Source organism: Crocodylus porosus, unplaced genomic scaffold, assembly GCF_001723895.1.
Source record: "Crocodylus porosus isolate Cpor-Errol unplaced genomic scaffold, CroPor_comp1, whole genome shotgun sequence".
In the NCBI taxonomy this organism is placed as follows: domain Eukaryota; kingdom Metazoa; phylum Chordata; order Crocodylia; family Crocodylidae; genus Crocodylus; species Crocodylus porosus.
Window position 1 is genome coordinate 553,257 of NW_017728934.1, and position 17,795 is coordinate 571,051.

The 17,795-nt window shown below is 47.5% G+C and overlaps 1 protein-coding gene across 1 annotated transcript in view; it reads left to right on the plus strand.

Moving 5' to 3' along the window:
• TMEM217 (transmembrane protein 217) overlaps positions 1–12,375 on the plus strand; it is a 15,072-nt gene extending 2,697 nt beyond the window's left edge. The window contains exons 2-3 of the mRNA XM_019546224.1: positions 9,948–10,129; positions 11,536–12,375. Of these exons, the coding sequence (XP_019401769.1) occupies positions 11,664–12,236 (573 nt within the window). The 5' untranslated portion in view covers positions 9,948–10,129; positions 11,536–11,663 and the 3' untranslated portion in view covers positions 12,237–12,375. The remainder of the gene's footprint in view (positions 1–9,947; positions 10,130–11,535) is intronic.
• The last annotated feature ends 5,420 nt before the right edge of the window (positions 12,376–17,795 follow it).

Sequence of the window (17,795 nt, forward strand, 5' to 3'; positions counted from 1 at the left end):
TCCCTGCCTGCCGGTGTATTCACTTTACCCCACAGCTTGGTGTCATCAGCGAACTTGAACAGGGTGCTCTCCACACCCTCGTCCAGGTCGCTAATGAAGATGTTGAACAGCACCGGCCCAAGGACCAAGCCCTGGGGGACTCCGCTGCCCACACCCTCCCAGGTCGACATAGACCCATCCACCACCACCCTCTGGGTGCGCCCCTGGAGCCAGTTTGCCACCCACATGACTGTGCATTCGTCAGTGCTGCAGTCCCTCAGCTTGCCCACCAGAATTGGGCAGGACACTGTGTCGAAAGCTTTCTGGAAGTCCAAGAAGATGACATCGACTTCCTCCTTCACATCTAAGCTTTTTGTTACTTGGTCATAGAAAGAGACCAGGTTAGTTAGGCAGGATTGGCCTGGCACAAACCCGTGTTGGTTACCCCTCAACATCACTTCCCCTGCAGGGCTCTCACAAATGTGGCCCTTGATAATTTTTTCAAAGACCTTCCCCAGGATAGAAGTGAGGCTGACTGGCCTGTAGTTGCCAGGCTTTTCCTTCTTCCCCTTCTTGAAAATAGGGACCACATTGGCCCTTTTCCAGTCCTCAGGGGCTTGGCCCAAGCACTAGGAGCCCTCAAACAGCTGTGCCAATGGCTCCGCAATGACACCAGCCAATTCCCTCGGCACCCACGGATGAAGGTCATCTGGGCCCACCAACTTGGATACATCTAAGCCCTCCAGGTAATTCTTAACTAGGTCTGAACTAACAGTGGGGGGACTCGCATCCTTCTTGGGCCTCTCTACGCTATTACCCAAGAGCACCCCATTGTCAGCAAACAGGATCACGGAGGCAAAGAACTTGTTAAAGAGTTCTGCCTTCTCTCGCGCATCTGTCACCAACTGCCCTGGCCTGCCCCGTAGGGGTCCAATGTTACCCCGAGACTTCTTGCTACCTATATCTTGAAGAAGGACTTTTGTTATCCTTAATCCCAGAACCTAATCTAAGCTCCAGTGCTGCTTTAGCCTTCCTTACCAAATTCCTACAAGCTTGGGTCAGGGAGGTGTACTCCTCCTTTGTCTCTGTTCCCTGCTTCTGCCGCCAGTACACTTTTTTCTTTGCCCTCAGGCCAGCCTGGATATCCGCGCTCAGCCATGAAGTTTTCTTGGACCCTTTTCCCGCCTTCCTGCACAGAGGAATTGTGTCCTGCTGCACCCCAAGGATAGCCTCCTTGAGGAAGGACCACCTTTCCTGGACCCCCATTCTAGCTACCCCCTGGGCTCTGAGTGCCTCCCTGACTACTGCCCTGAGCTCATCAAAGTTGGCTTTCCTAAAGTCAATCATTTGCGCTGTGCTAGTTACCCTCCCCACCTTCCTCTGAGATGAGTGGTTAGGCCACTTGCCCAGGGAGTAAGAGACCCCACCTCACTCTGGAGGGGCTTGGAGCTGCCTCTCGCCAAGTTTCTAGCACAGGGCTCCAATCACCACGCCACACATCAGGCATTAACTAGGTCTTTCTCCAGTGCTCCCTTTGAAGCTGGCCCCTGGACAGTTGAGAGTGGGAGGTATATAGGGCCAGGAGGAAAGGAGCAAGCTAGAGGCTCTGCCTCAGTGAGATGGATGCTGGCCTGGATCTTTGCTCCCAGAGGGGCAGACACCTTCCCAGACTATTCAGCGCAAGGTGCAGAGAGACAGCTTCAAGAGGAGGGCTGGAAAAGGGACAGTGTAAAGCCTAGAGGGGGCTCAGATATTCTCATTCCTTCCTAAGGGACAAAGTGACCCCTTGCTGGCAGGGCCAGGTCTCATGTAGCATGCCCTCACAGCATGTAGTCTCTTTCACTGAGCTTCCTTGGTGTACTGTGTTCCAGAGGTGCAGAACCCAGCCTTTGAAGTTTTAATACAAAGCTTTTGTAGCTTAAAAACAAATTAACACGTTGTCCTTTATCCCGGCTGGGCTTTACTGGATGGAGCCCTGCTCCTGCCCCACAGCCTGGTCCGGCTGGCTGGAAATAGTGTGCTGGGCCTACCCTCAGGAGACCCATGTTAATACGCTTGCTCACCAGGCCCTGTGGCCATAGTGTCTCAGCAGCATTGGCTCTGGCACTTATGAGCCACTTCAGCTGGGAAAAGTCAGTATGTTCACGTGGAACTGAAGTGTCTCAAATCAGGGTGGGGTCTGAAGCACTTTGCATGTACTCTCTTCATGTGCTTGCACTGTATCCCCCAACCAACTCATTCAATTATTTAGAAAGCTCCTATTAGTGTAATTTCTGAGCTCTGAGCACCTCACACCCCCCTGGTGAGGTAGAGCAGTGTGGTCATTTTGGAGCTCAGAAAGTGATTTGTCTGGGGTCATCTAGGAAGTCTGTGTCAGAGTCGAGGCTTGACTCTACAACTCTCAAGTCCTAGGCTAAGTCCACCAGATCACTGGTCTTCTCCAGTGGGACCTCAGGGCTTTGGATCAGGCCAGTGTTGCTAGTCAAGACACATTATTCTTGGACATAACTAGTTCTGGGTATGGATTTTCTTCCTTGAAATAAATAGCAACACCTTAAAAGCACATTAGCAAATACTTTGCCACTCAAGAGGACATCAAAAGTACAAAGCAAAGCTCTTGAAGACACAAAATACCAACATTCACAGTTGCACAAGCCAGCTGAATTAGTCCTTTGCCTCATTACTAGTCAGATTTGAAAAAATGCTGAGTGTCCTGTTTTCAAGAACTCATCACTCACAACCAGGGACAGATCTTCCTGCTCCCTTTAGCCACTTAAATGAAGTGGATGGAGCTTTGGAAATACTGAACCCTTAGCCCCCCTCCCTGAAAACCTTGGTCATCCAAGTGTCTGGGTGGGGGCTGAGTTCTTTTGAAAACCAGCCCAGGGATTGAAGACGTAATGCTATGGTCCCATTTCGCTGGCTCAGAACCTCTCAAATTCAGGGCCAACATCTCTGTCTCTTTTGAGCTTGGTTTATTTCTCGTATGCTATTTCACAAATACGTGGAGAGGGATGGTGCATCCTGAAGCAAAGTGCTAGAGATTTGAACACTCTGTTTCTTTCTGACAGCCTTTCTCAGTGGGCTGGCCCACATGCATGTTTTTTACTTCGAGGTAATCAAGATACTTAAGGCCTTTGTAGAGGCCTATTTAGACACTTTCTAGACATTTGTTCCAGGCTACACAAATATGCCAGAGTAGATCAGGCATTTGTATCCTGAACCAGTCATGTAGAATGTAAGTAAGCTTGAAGGCAGAATTTTATGGCCCCATATCCCAGAATAACCATGAAGTTTTCTCCCAGAATGCCTGCTGCACTTTGAGCCCATCAGAAGTCAGATGCTTGAGAAGGGCAACATATGATTGTTTGCAACTACTTTCTTCCTTCCTCCCGTCCTAGAACAGGTCTGAGTCTCTTAGAGTCTGCACCATGCATGGTTGCTAATCACCCAGCAAAATGAGGGCCAGGCCAAGGAGAATGGGACTCTGCCTTTCAGTTTAACATTCAAGTGAAATGCTTAAGGAGGAGACTTTTTTATAGGTTTCTACAAACCTTTGTGTCTAGGGCCCAGGACCCCCAGGTCTGGCCAAATTTCCAAAGACCAAGCACTCAACTTTCTGATGTCTTTTGAACATCTCACCTTTACTAGTAAAGGGTAATGGAGGCAGCCAGCTTGGCTGACACTAGAGGGCAGTACGATTCTGCTGTTGATAGATGCTCGGCAGTCCCAAGCCCTGTGCAGCAAGCACCTCCATTGTAGCTGAATGAATCACTCTGTGGGCAATGGGCATCAGAGAATATTTCCCAGGGCAGAAGTGGCCTGAAGACAAAGGCCAGCTTTCAATTCTGATCAAGAATGAAAGTGAAGAGGCAAGAATCACTTCCCTCTTCCTGTCAAGGCTAAGGAGAGGAAAGGAAACTTAAAGCCAAGCAAAAAATCGAAAGTTAGTGTAGGAGCTAACAGGCAGGGAGAAAGTATATTTGCACATCATGCACAAAGACATCCAGTCTGGATACAAAGTGATGAGGAATCCCTCACTTCCCACAGTAGTGTTTTCTAGGATTCATCGCTCTCACTGTTAAAAACACATGCTTAAGTTGTAACTTGAGTGTGCCTGCATTTTGCTTCCAGCTATAGGCTCTTGTCATGCCTTTCCCTGCTGAATTAATGGGGTCATCATTATCTAGTATTTTCTCCCCATGAAAGCATTTATACACTGTGCCTGAGTCACTCCTTGGTCTTCTTTATGGTGGGCTAAAAATTCCATTTATTTTTACTTGTTGAAGTTTTTCTCTGTAAACATGATGAGTCATGCTGATGAGGCATCTATAACCCCTGAGTCATCACGGTTCTTGGGCGTATGCTTAAGTGTTTTGCTGAGTCAGAGTCACTGTTTGCTCCTTGGGGCTGAGGCCAACTCTTTTCTGTACAAAGTGGGGCCCTGGGGTTCCTAGGAGCTACCATCGTCACCTTTGGCAACCCCGTGCAATGGAGGATATTTGTCCTCTGGTCACCATCATTATCATACAAGGGCTTACACAAAAAGGGCCTGAGTCACACACTGGCACCCCTATGGCTGGAAGGGCTGAAATTCTGCAGCTGGAATTTGTAAATGGCCCTGCACTTAATAATGGGCTGAGAAGGACTCACGTTTCAAACACCGCCTGCTGAAACCCTATCAGAGTCAAAATCTGCATCTGCACCTCGATCTCATCTCTCTCTCCCACATGTTTAACAAACTCACTGGGCATGACACCCCACGCGAGGGACACTGCCAGGCTATAGCACTTTCTATCCCTCGACACACCTGAATGAATGAAACCTCCCAAGTTCATGATCCCTGGGAAGCCAGGCCAGTGTCACTCTTCCCAGCTCAAAGACTGAAAAGTGCAGGCGTAGAGTTTAAACCCAACCTTGGCTAAAGCAGCTCCTACCTAGGGCCACTTTCAGATCTATGACGCTTGGAGCTGGGTTTTCCGATGTGCTGAGCATGTGAAAGTTCCTCTGATGTCAAGGGAGCGGTTGCTCCGCACTTCCGCAATATAGGTCTACTTAACATGCAGATAGGAACTGAGTCACCTCCACTCAAGGGACACCTTCGAAAACCAGCTCTACATACTTAGAGTCTGTTCAGTGGAAAAACTGTTCATCTGAACAGTCCCCACTATCTAGGGACAGGTGGCCTGGCCTTTCTGTCCCATCAGAACTGCATGCACAGGAAGACAGGCAGCAATCCCTGTCTTTGGGAATTTTATGTCAGCTTCCTACATTTCAGCTCACAGGCCCCTGAAGCTTTCCTCCTTGAGTCCAAGTGGAAATGTGTATGGGAACGTCCCATGGGAATGGGAATGTCTACAAGCCATTCCTTCCCTCCCAGGGAAATGGCTGCTGTTATTGTAATGGGTTCGTGGGTTTATTAGGTAGTTGGATAAGAAAAGGTGCAATGGAAGTCTATGATAGAGGATGTATATATATACCTAAATATATATAGATATATTTTAATAATATAAAAAAATTATGTGATAACAGAAGAGCTCAGCCACCTCCCCCCAAGGAAGATAGTGCTTGGTTTTTAAAACCTAGCCTGCCAGATCAGGTGGGAGGCAAAGAAACACTGAGCATTTTAAGAATTTATTTAGCCCAACTCCTGGTTTTACCACAAACAGGTAAATTCACAGCCTGAGCCAGCTCACACAGGGCTGAATATTCAACCACTTGGGGTTCAGCACTCAAAATGGGAGTCTTTGCCCTAGTGACACCTATAATGGAGGGCAGGAAACAAGGAGGGAAACAATCCAGAGGAAGGGGGTGCCATCTTTCTTGCTGCATGTAGGATATCCCTTAACAATCACAAATCAGCAGAGCAAGCCAGGATCTATGGTCAGAGGGCAGGTCCTGTTCCTAACGTGATCCCAGTTTGCAGCAGCCAATCACTCAAAGCAGCACAACTGATTAACTCAGGCCATTCTGTTGGGTGCTTCAGCCAAAGACCGAAAGGGGTTATTGAGACTGAACATCCCTCTTGGGCCCAGGCTCATTGGGCTCATTGGCACGGCACCTGGCTGCTGGCTGGGGCAGAGCCAAACAGAAGGGAGGAGAATCCCTCTAAAACAACTAAACGGTAACCCAGGCCTTAGATCCAAACCCTCCCAGGGTCACAAGGCTGTTTGCATCTGTCCCAGGCCTTCCTTCAGTCAGCAAAGAGCCGGGGAGTGAACACTATGGAGTTTTTGGTAGGTCCAGTGCCTTTGGTTCTGCGTGCCATAACAGAATAAAAGGGCCAGTAGAAGCTGGCACTAGGGCACTCTGCCCTGGGGATGCTCACAAGGGCTGAAGGCACAACTGTTTGGCACCACTCTACAGAGAGGTGTTTTTCAGTTTGCTGGTTTAACTGAAAAGTAAGTATAACATGTGGGTCTGTGTTGATCAGAATGAGAACTTGTTAGGTTTCTCATCACGGTGAGAAAGCAAGGCAGAACAGTTTCACTTCAGGTCAACTGCAATCTTTTGTTCCACTCAAAATGAGGTTTGTTTCAGTTTGGGGGGTACTTGAACCCTGGTTAAAAAGAAGAGTCTCCCGGACCTTTGAAATGAAACCGTGCCTTCAAAACACAACATCCGTGTGTTTTGCTTTGAGCATGTTGAAATTAAAAGTTTGGTCTCTTTTGGTTTCTTTTTTTTTTTTCTTTTCATTTGTCTTTTTTTGCAGTCCAAACTCCTGGCTGATTTTGTTCCCAATTCCCAGATCATTTTGATTCGCTCAAACTGTGTGTCCCCCTCCGATCTCCCGCAGTGACTGAACGATTAGCTTAAAAAAATATAAAAAAGCAAAACAAAACAAAACCCGCCCACCTCTAAAATTTAGGGGAATTTCTGGCTTTTTCTCAGTGCGTCTCATATAGGTGTTAGGTCAGATTCTGTTCTCAGTGATGCAAATGTATAAACCACAAGTGACTGAGGGTATAACTCTCTGGTCTAAAATGGGTGTGAGGGGAAGAAGCAGCCGGCACATGGAGATTCCAGCGAAGTGTGTACAGTCATGTTGGACTCAGGCCAGCGTGGCTGAAAGCCACATCTGGGCAGGGTTTGCATTTAGAAAGACACTGTGTTGACAAGATACCATCTGGGAACTGTGACCATGTGTGTGAGTGCGCAGGGGCCTGTTTATGTGGACTCTGTTCTTGCTATTATTTATCATCCGATTTAAGGTAGCACCATGCTCAGAGCCCCATTGAGCTAGATCAGGTGCTAGGTACATGGTGCTAGGGTCTGTACAAACAGAGCAAAAGAGTGCTCCTTGGCTCAAACCAGTACTCCCTGGTTACTGTTCAGCATAAAGTGAGAGCCAGGCTCTGGTCCTTCCTCCAGATGCACCTTCCTCCCTCACAAGGTACTTACAGAAAGTAAAGTTATCTAAATTCCTAGATGTCATTTGACACACACCAATATGTTATTATAGAGCCTCTTGTTGGAAGCAATCTACTGTAACGTTACTCATTACTGCAGTGTTTCCCACATCCTCTTTTCAAAGCCTGAAGAAGCCATCTCCTATGCTGGTATACAGATCCAATCAGTACTCTTTATGATATACTATGCTTTATAGGTTGGCAATGCCACAAAGTGGCCATCTTTCTTATGATATCAGCCCCACAAACCTCCCTGAGGTCGAGAGCATCTTTGTAAAGCAACGACTCTGGGCAAGTCTTTGGTTCCTCAGCTATAAAATGGCATAATGATAGCCTTGCTTTCTCCCATGCTTTTTCTATCTCATTTGTTTGTGAGCTCTTTGGGGTAGGGATTATCTGCTGTTATTTTTATATATGTAGAGCACCTGACACAATGGAGTCCCATTTGGTGGCATTCCTGTAAATGCAAACAGGAATAAATAAAAGTAATAAAAATAGTATCTACCCAACAGAAAAAAACATACACACACATGCAAGCATTTGGTCCAGACTGGGGCTACTTGGTTTTATCAGGCAATGAATTAATTCATGCATTAATTAATTTGCTAATAGATTGCCATTCATTTGAGTCCCTTTGAGGAGGAATCCCCGTAGACAACCTAGGCTAGTCCCTACATTTTGTTTGTTGATAAAATAAAAGTGTTTGTGAGAGGAACCAATAATTGATCGTGTCAAGTTTTCAATAGCAAGCACTTGTTTTTTTCAAAGCTACAATGAAAGCTGTGATCTTGTGGGCGTCACCTATTCCCCTTTGAATCTGCAACCTAAACATTGCAGCTGCCGGCTAAGAAACAGGAAGTGAAAATGGCAAGATAAGTGGAAGTGTCCAAGCTGCAGGAGATGCAAACACAACAGTGGTGCAAAGCAAATGGGATGTTTAAAGTGTTCTTGATTTTAAGTGATCTTGGGCTCTGCTAATGGTTACATTTGTGAGGAAGGGCTGGGGAACTGGGCTTATTTAATCTAATGAAGAGGAGACTGAGAGGGGATTTAACAGCAACCTTCAACTACCTGAAGGGGGGGTTCAAAATAGGGTTGCCAACCCTCCAGGATTGCCCTGGAGTCTGCAGGAATTAGAAAGAAATCTCCAGGAGATTGCTTAGAGGTCCCCAAAAGATAAATGAGAAGGCATTCATTACAAATAAATATTAAATGTTGAATCTGACTTGCACAGTAGGCCAGTAGTTTTAAAAAATGTAATAGTAATGTGCGTTGGCCTGCCTCATGTCAAGTCTACGCACCATAATCTATAACTGATATGCGCTAGCATGTGGGCACATTTGTGTTGTGTGTCACGGGCACGTTGGTGTTCCAGAAACCTCCTGGGATAGATTTAAACAGTCGACAACACTAGTTTGAAAGAGGATGGAGCTGGACTGTTCTCAGCGGTGGCAGACGATGGTACAAGGAGCGACGGGCTCAAGTTGCAGCAAGGGAAGTTTAGGTTAGGTATTAGGAAGAATTTTCTCACGAGGAGGGCAGTAAAGCACTGGAATAGGTTACCTAGAGAGATGGTGGCAGCTCCATCCTTGGAGGTTTTTAAGAGCCGGCTGGACAAAGCCCTGGGTGGGATGATCTAGTTGGGGCTGGTCCTGCTTTGAGCAGGGGGTTGGACTGGATGTGACCTCCTGCGGTCCATTCCAACCCTCATTTTCTATGAGTCTATGATTTCTTCTGTGCTAGTCACTGTCCAAGGGAAGTTATAGCACCATCAACCTCAAGAATTAAAAAATCATGCATCAGTCTCCAATACACAAAACGTCAACAGTCAGAAGATTTTTATTTAAATAATAAATGGGGGCTCTTTTCCTTTGCTTTCTTATTCCAGAGCCTTTTCAAGCTTTTCTTGACAAAAATGAGGACTAGAAGCCGCACATGGCTTACACAGCTGAGAGTCTCACCAAATCACATGTCTCCAGGTGCTGAGGCTTTCAGAAAAGCACCCTATGTCAGGATAGCAATAAAATAATGAAAGTTGACAATAGCGATGTCCCTACCACTGAGGGATTTTCAGTGAAAGCCTCAGGTTTGGTAGCATTGAACCTGTTTAAGAGTTTGCGGACAGCCGCTTGAAATCTTTAGGGAACAGAGACTGGTAAGTGAAAAGGTGAAATAGAATCCAACCCCATCGCAAGCCCGGAGTCTGGGGTTGCCCATAAGTTCCCTTTCAGATGGGATCAGAAATGGGAGCACTTCACGGGGATTTCACTTACTAGAACAGGGCTGGGAGATGCCAGTGGTATCCTGTCTCTAGAGGAAAAGCTTGTCTCTGGTCCTTGTCTGAGGTGCTAGCCTTTAGCAAGGCAAAGCAACCCCTTTTTCTGGTTCGCCAGTTGGTTTCTGGCCTAGTCAGGGTGAGACGCCCCTGTTTGACCACAGATGATTGTAACTGTGTTGGATTGTCCCATGTGTGAGCGCTGTCAGAGAAGGAGATTGGGCTAAACGGACCATGGATCTGACCCAGGCGGGAAGTTCCTCAGTTCTGTTTTTGTTTCTTAGGGTGCTGGCTAAGCAGAGCATTGGAGGACTAACTTGTTCATCCAGACAGTGAGAGGATCCCCTGTGCTATCTCCCTTAGCACTTCAGCAGCTGCGTATACAGCGCCCTATCCAGCCGGTGCTAGGACACTGCAGAGGGACCCCCTCATCAGGAGGTCACGCCATTTCCTGCTGGAAAAGGAGGTAAGTTAGCATTGATGTGATCTCTGGCAAACCTGTGAGGGAGGGAGGGAAATACTACCACTTTTTGGGAATGAAGGATGGAGACAAAATACAAAGGGCTGTAACTGATGTTCTCTTCTATAGCCCCAGCAAAGGGGCTGATGGCTCCCTGGCCATCCCTGTCATCCTCATCCACCCTCAAGGCCCAGCTCCTTTGTCTCCATCTCAAAAGTTTCTCCCCAGGGTTGGAATGCTTGAAGCATAGGGTTGCAAACTCCATCCAAGCAGAACTGAAGCTGATGGCAAGTAAAGGGTCAGGATTTGGCCAGCTGATTTCAGCAGGAGCTGGTTGCATTTTAAGTTCAAGTTTTCCAGAAAGGACCTGCAATCAGGGCTGGATTTTCAAAGCTCCGCTCTTATTTTGGAAGGTTGAGGGCTGAGCTCTGCCTACCATGTCACCAGGACACTGAGCTAATTTGAAACTCCAGTGCTGATGCTGGTGGCCGGGCTCCTGGATGTCAGGTCCTTGGTGAAGTTTTGGATCACAGAGTACCATGAGAGGTGCAGTGCTCAAGCCCCCTAGGGTTTGCCCTGCCTATGTCTGTAATACTTTAAAACATGGTATGTGAGTGTATGGTTCTCCCAAGATGCCTGACCATCAGCCTGAAGCCCGAGTCTCAAGCCAAGTGATTACATCACAGCAAATAAAAGATCCAGTCTCTATCAGAGCAGAAAACTGATGCAACAGACACTTATGGTGACTGTTCGTGCAAATGATCCCAGCACTTTTCCTCCATAGATGTCCACAAAGAGTTTTATAAAAGGAGTCACAATCAGGACCTTATTTTGTATGGCCTGGGCAGTCAAATAATGTTTTCAAGGCCAGCCAGGAGACCAGTGGCAGAGCTGAGAGTGGAAGCCAATGCCTCATCCCTTCAGTGCACACTGAGAGCACCACCGGCTCTGCTATGGACACGGCTTCTTTGTAGCATTCATGATTTATGTAGAGTCACACAGTAAAGGCTCCTCTCCAGGTTCTCAAACAGTGATTATGCAGTGATACAATTCCCTTCAGGCCCAACCCAGTGCCCAAGGAATTCAGCTACGTATCCCATGAGCCAGCCAGCCGTTCCCTGTCCAGGGACCTTTTCACTGCACTCTGAAGTTAGGGAATGCGGGCTTCATTGGAAAGGCTAATGAAGGACATAGCCAAGTTACAGTGAAATGAGAAAAACCTCTTTCTTCTACACATTTACACACCCTCTCTCTTACTTCTCCCGCTTTGTTCCCCTGTAAAGAACTTTGATGATAATCTAAAACTAAGGGTGCAGTTAATTGTTGTCACATTCCTTTGGTAGCCTCCTGTTAACATTTCTCACGTCCACCCCGAGTATGCTTGTGCCTAATCTTTCTCTTGTCCAGTGCAGGTTTCCACTCACTGGAGTTCATTCCTAATACAAGCCCCAACGCCTTCTCCCCCAGCCTGCCTTCTCACTCCGAGCTGTTCAGTCAGTTTGCTTTGCTTGCGAAGGTGCGTACGGAGAAGACAGACACCATGAACCTCTTGTGCCATGGTGGGTTCTGTGGCATGACCCCCAGAACAGGCACCTCTCTAGCTGCCATCTACATGATCCTAATGACAAACATGTACCTGATCTTTGAGACTGGCCATCTAGAGCGAGCTAGAAGTGAAATGAAAAAAAGTGTGGTCATAGTAGGCTGGGCACTGATGATTCCATATTTCTACTACGTAGCTATTGCCCTGGCCATCATAACTTATCCAGTGTGCATCCTCCTTATCTACTCAGTTACCAAGCGGCTTCACAGAGGGATGTTTGCCTACGTGGGCTGGATCATCTTTTATGACCTGGTCAACTGCATTCTTGTGCCTCTCACACACAAGATCACGAAGGAGCTTCTGTTCTCTGTAAGCTTTTTGGAGTGGTTTGGGCTGGCAATGAGACTCATCATGGATTGCTTCTGGCTCTCCTTTGTTGTCACGTATGCCCTGATCATTAAGGACAGCAAGATGCAGCACCGCATATCGTTTAGGGGCCGACGCATCTCTAGAAGTGTGGCAGAACCACCCAGGTTTAGGTTGAGCAATGAGATCCGGAAGCATCCGTAAACCAGAGTCTGAGATTGGGTTCCATTGGCAAGAGCCTGGAGACATTAGGCCATTTTGGAGGTTTTTTCCCCGTTGTTCAATGTGATGTTTCTCTTGTTCTGGCTTCCAATTTGAGTCCCAACATAAATAGAAAATCTTTTCTGTTGGTGTAAATGGTGTTTTCTAGGCTTTCATTTTGCATTGGGCACCCATCCCATTGGAAACCAAGAGTCCTTTTGTCCTGTTCTCAGATCTCCCACAGACTCCCCCCAAGCAAGCTATGTCATTGCTCTGTGCCTTGGTTTTCCCATCTCTAAAATGGGGGTGATAATATTGACCTACACAATATTTATGTGGGTCTTGGGGACTGACTGATGAAAAGCCTGGTTTCAATAGTTAGTTTGCTGCAAAATATCATGGCACCATCATAATAATACATCTGTAAGTACAATGAGACTGATAGATGAAAGGCCTGGTATAAATGCAAAGTATTGACATTGTTAGGTTTTCTGACTTGGAGGCTAAAGTGGTATGAAAACAGATCCCTTCACAGCACTTGTACCCACCTGGGGATCGAAATACACCAATGAAACTAGCTTTTGTGTTATTTCCACTTCATATATGACACCTTGATGGTACTGAAAAAAACCTTAGAAACCCAAACACTAATCCTTAGGATTTACCACCTGGTCTGGGGAGGGTGCGAGAGCACTTTGATACATCATCACCAGCCATCTGGGCACTGAGTCCAGTTCAGTTATTCCATCCTTCCTGATGTAGGATCACAAACCAGCCTCCTGAGAGAGCTGGTTCTCCCAGCTGCTCACCATGAGATGCAAGGAACCCAATGAACCACTTGCTGAGGAGCATTTTGCTGGCTCAACTTTGTGTAGATGGGGTAACCTTTTTCCCAGGGAGAAATGAAGGGCTCCATGGCTTATTAGAAGAGAAAAGAAAGAAGAATGAGAAAACCAGGAAGCGGAAAGACAGAATAAAAAGCAGGTAAATAGTCGAGGAAACAACTAACCACAGTGCACATTTCTAGCAGCTAGAAGCTCAAAAAATAAAAATACTTGCTGCTCTTTTTTTTTGTGTGTGGCTGGGGGAGCCAGGAAATGGTAGAGGTAAAATAAGGTTGTGTTTCCTGCAAAGGAGGTGATGTGCAGTGTTGGCATGAAACCCTGAAAGGCCCCTGGGAAAGGCAAGCTGTACTCCAGAGACACAAAACCTGTGGCCAGTGGCTTGGCAGTGCCCATGATGATGGCAGATGGACTGAGCCTAGCAAGCTGCTGCTGGCAGATATAAATTACAGCTGTGGGCACTGGTTTGGCCCACCCGATACCTGGGATTCCCTCTCAAGAGGGGATTGACAACATTACCTTTGCCTTTTAAGATTTCCACTAAGGGATAGGTGGGGGCAGCTGTACGATGGATGAGGGGATGTACCCGAGCAGATGACCCCTCCGCCAGCACAGTCAGGGCAGTGCTAATCACCTGTGCCCACCCTCCGACTGAAGAGACATTGGGACCATTTTCTCCAACTAGAACGGCAGCTCCGTAGACTTTCTGATGTATGTTGTCCACCACACGCCCCAGCATCCAGGTGGGCTAAATCTTGGCAGCAGTTGCCATACAAAAATCAACAAATACAGTCCCAGAGAACTGACTTGACTGCAGCATTGCCTATATACAGGGCACAGGCCCCTGCAAAGGGGTTTTCATGGCTACCTAGAAAACCATACATATATTCACAGTGGGGAAGAGCTGGGAGCTGGAGCTCTGTAGAACATAAGAGTGAGCCCAGCCTACAGATCCACTGTACCTTGATTAACGCCCTTCCTGAGGGAACATGGCATCCTCTGGTGCTTATCAGCAGTACATGTACTGCGCTGTGGGCAGCCCCACTGGGCACCTAAGCAAGTACTTTGGAGCAGAGGAGGAAAAGCTGTTTTAGGCCCCCAAAAGGATGTGGACAAGTTGGGGAGAGTCCAGCAGAGGACAATGAAAGTGGTTGGGGGTCTGGGGCACACGACATCTGAGAAAAGGCTGAAGGAACTGGGCTTATTTAGTTTGGAGATGGGAAGACTGAGACGGGATTTGATAGGAGCCTTTAAGTACCTGAAGGAGGGTCGAAAGAGGATGGAGCTGGACTATTCTCAGCGGTGGCAGATGACAGAACAAGCAGCAATGGGCTCAAGTTGCATCAGGGGAAGTTTAGGTTAATATTAGGAAAAAAACTCAATAGGAGGGTAGTAAAACACTGGAACAGGCTACCCAGAGAAGTGGTAGGATCTCCATTCTTGGGGGCTTTTAAGACTCAACTAGACAAAGCCCTGGCTGGGATGCTCTAGTTCGGGATGATCCTGCTTGGAGCAAGGGGTTAGACTAGATGTGACCTCCTGAGGTCCCTTCCAATCCTCATCTTCTATGACTCTATATAGAGCCCCAATTCCAGAGACCCTGTCCCAGGATATGCTGGGATAGGACTTCGGGAAGTTTGCCTGGCTCTCCATGCAAGGCTGACATGCTGAGCAGAGCTCGGCCTATGGACCTGCTGAACGTGTCTGTGCCTTGGCTGAAAGGACTCTGTGCTGATCAGGGGCATGTCTGCCTCAAGCTGATCCTGGGGCATATTCCCATCCTTTAGTTCAGGAAAACACCTGTTAAAGCCCCATTGAGTAGGTCTGCCGAGCAAAACAAAGATGTGGGTATAGCATGATCTGGCCACTTGTTAGTTGTATTCCAGCTAGCTCAGGCATCAACAGCAGTGAAGACAGTGAATCGGACTACAAGGCCTTCATGGGGCCGAGGTACATCTCCTGGTTGCTAGGCTGTGTTCCTGTCTCTTTGCAGCTATGGGTGCCCAAACTGGATGGATTAACACTAGCCCAAGGATGCTACTGTCCCCCAGTCTGCTCTGACGCGTAAGTGCACATGCACGGTGTCTGCATAAACATGTGGACACTTGTCTGAAGCTAAGCCATGTCTTGATCTCACTCCTGCAGTCAGCAGGAGTTATGTTGATCCGAGCAAGGACACAACTGGACTCCATGCTCTCCTTGGTATTCTGTGAAATGCAACTATAGCATGACTCAACCACCCCTTTTCCCCATAGTGATCTAGCCCAGCAGGCTTCTAGGCCAATAAGCTACTGCAGGAAGCTAAAAGTGACTATCAGCCCATCAGGCCCTGTGCTCTGGTCTGACTTGTCCTTTTGTGGTGAGGTTTCTAAGAAGTGGAGCAGCAGTTGAGCGTTTACTGGAAGGGTGGGCCCATCAGCCTGAAAGTACGGGGCAGCATGCTGTGATATTGCAACCAAACACAGCTCCCTTTCAGCAGCTGTGAAAGAATATGTCAATGCAAGGGGTCATAGCCTTTCTTCTCAAAGCTACAAAGGGGGTTTCGGTTTAGCACAAAGAGGTTTACAGACCATCCGGTGAGAAGACACAGCCAAGAGAGAGAAAAAAACTAACCACATATCAAAATAACCCCAAGCCTTGAAAACATTTGGATCCAAATTTCTTCATTCAGTGCTGCCGCCAAGCAAGAAGGCAGAGATGTACCTGGAAAGTAACCTGGGTTAATAACCTCAGAGAGCTTTAGACACCCTTTAAAGAGGGTGTTTCATAGATGAAGAAAGCGAGACATGGATGAAGCTAGCTAGTAGGTCACACAGCATATAGCCAACAGAGCAGGAATAACACTCACCTGCCCTACTGTCCAAGTCTCAGGGCAGTGCCAGTTCTTATGGGGTGATAGGTACCTTGCTGGCGATTAATTCAGGAGTTCAAGTTTGGGCTGGCAGTGAAGTGAGAAAGTAAAATGCTTTGGCAGAGCACTAGTTGGCAGGTTTTTAGAAATGTGCTGTGCAAAGAGCTCATGGCTCTGATCCTTTGCTCAAGACCAAATCTCAACAGCAAGATGTGCAGGGTGAAACTCAGGTAGGAAAAGAAACAGTAAAGTCATAAAAGCCTCTTGCCAGGAGGATAAGAAGCAAGGGGAAAGGGAAAGGGAAGAGGAAGAGAAAGGGGAACCCCTCCACCCCCCTCCAATACACACACAACCCACACAGCAGAGCAAGCCATTTCTTAGTGCTCTACACCTCCCCACACTCCCTCGAGAGCAAGCATCTAAGATTTCTAGAACTGAAAGATGGGGTGGATGGGTTGCACTGTTCATCAGGAAGCTATTTATACCCTTGCAAGATGCATGGTTCATGGCATCATAGGAAAAGGAAAGGGACCTCACAAAGTTATCTCGTCCAGCCCCATGCTCAAGGCAGGAACATCCCTGACTCAACCACCTCAGCTGAGTATCTGTCTGATGACTCATCATTTTCCCTTGTTGGAGCTCACTCCCCATAACTCTGCCTTTGAAGTGTCTTCCAAGCGAGAAAGAGCTTTGCAAATAATGGACCAATTCCAGTAACACCCCCCTGAAGACAGCACTAGCACACAGGCAGGTGCATGGAAGTAGTGATGGTTCAGATGCTCTCAGGTTTCTGCCTTCCCTGAAACCTCTCAGCCCAGACACAGTACTTCCAGCAGATCTTGGACACTGATTATCAAAAGGAAGAGGTGATGGGGCATGAAATGCACGCAGCCTAAGGACCTACTAGTGTTTCACTGCAAATGGCAGCATGAGATGGGCAGAAGAGACCCCAGCTCCACGATAAATAAGGGAAGAAGGGTTTTAAAATGAGTCAAAGATGCTAAAGAACCATGCACTGGCTGGCAAAGAACCCATTTGGAGGGACAGGATCTCTGGTTGGGGCATGCACAAAGTTGCTGGTATGTCAGTGCTGAACAAAGCTACGATTCATGTCGAGGAACTCGCCTACCGCTGGTGCTGAGGGAAGCTTCCATTTAACAATGGAAGAATAAAAGAAAACCCCGTAGTATGGTCAAACTATAGCGTGAAGGATGGAAGACAGTGGAGCTCTTCCAACACTAGAGCGCAAATGCCCCTGTACCTGTGCTCCAATTAGTGTCTGAAGACGGTGTAGCCTTTTGGATTAGTCAGATTTATGAGCCAACACTAATCAGCATTTCCCAAAATGAACATATGATGAGGTATTACAGGTGGAGACACAGGGCGGGTGTTACTTGGTTCCCCAACAGGGTGTTAACAGCCAGTGGGTTGTGTGCGATGCATTTCACCACCATTTAAGCGTTGTTTACCTGCTTTGCTCTCACGCACATTCCCAATTACATGCAGGCATTGTGCCTCTGGTGTGGAGCAAGGGTGAAACAATGCATGCCTCACCCACCCACCCACATCCAAGCAAGCATCTGGGAACAGCCAGAACCAAACCCTCTGGATGTGGGCAATACAGCTGGCTCCTTTGAAACCGAAGCAACTACAGAAGTCAGGCTTGAGAAAAGCCAAATCCAAACCCGGAGGCTGGGCTGCCCTCTCTGGCTGCAGCTACTCATCTCCTGTTTTGAGCGAGACATTCACTTTGGGAGTGCTCTTGCGGTCGATCCCACATAGCAAGAACCTCCCAAGCTCAGCGTGCTCTTGTTTAGTGCGTTGTGAAGCCGTCAGCTCTATTTCACTCCAAAGAAGCAAGGCCTCCAG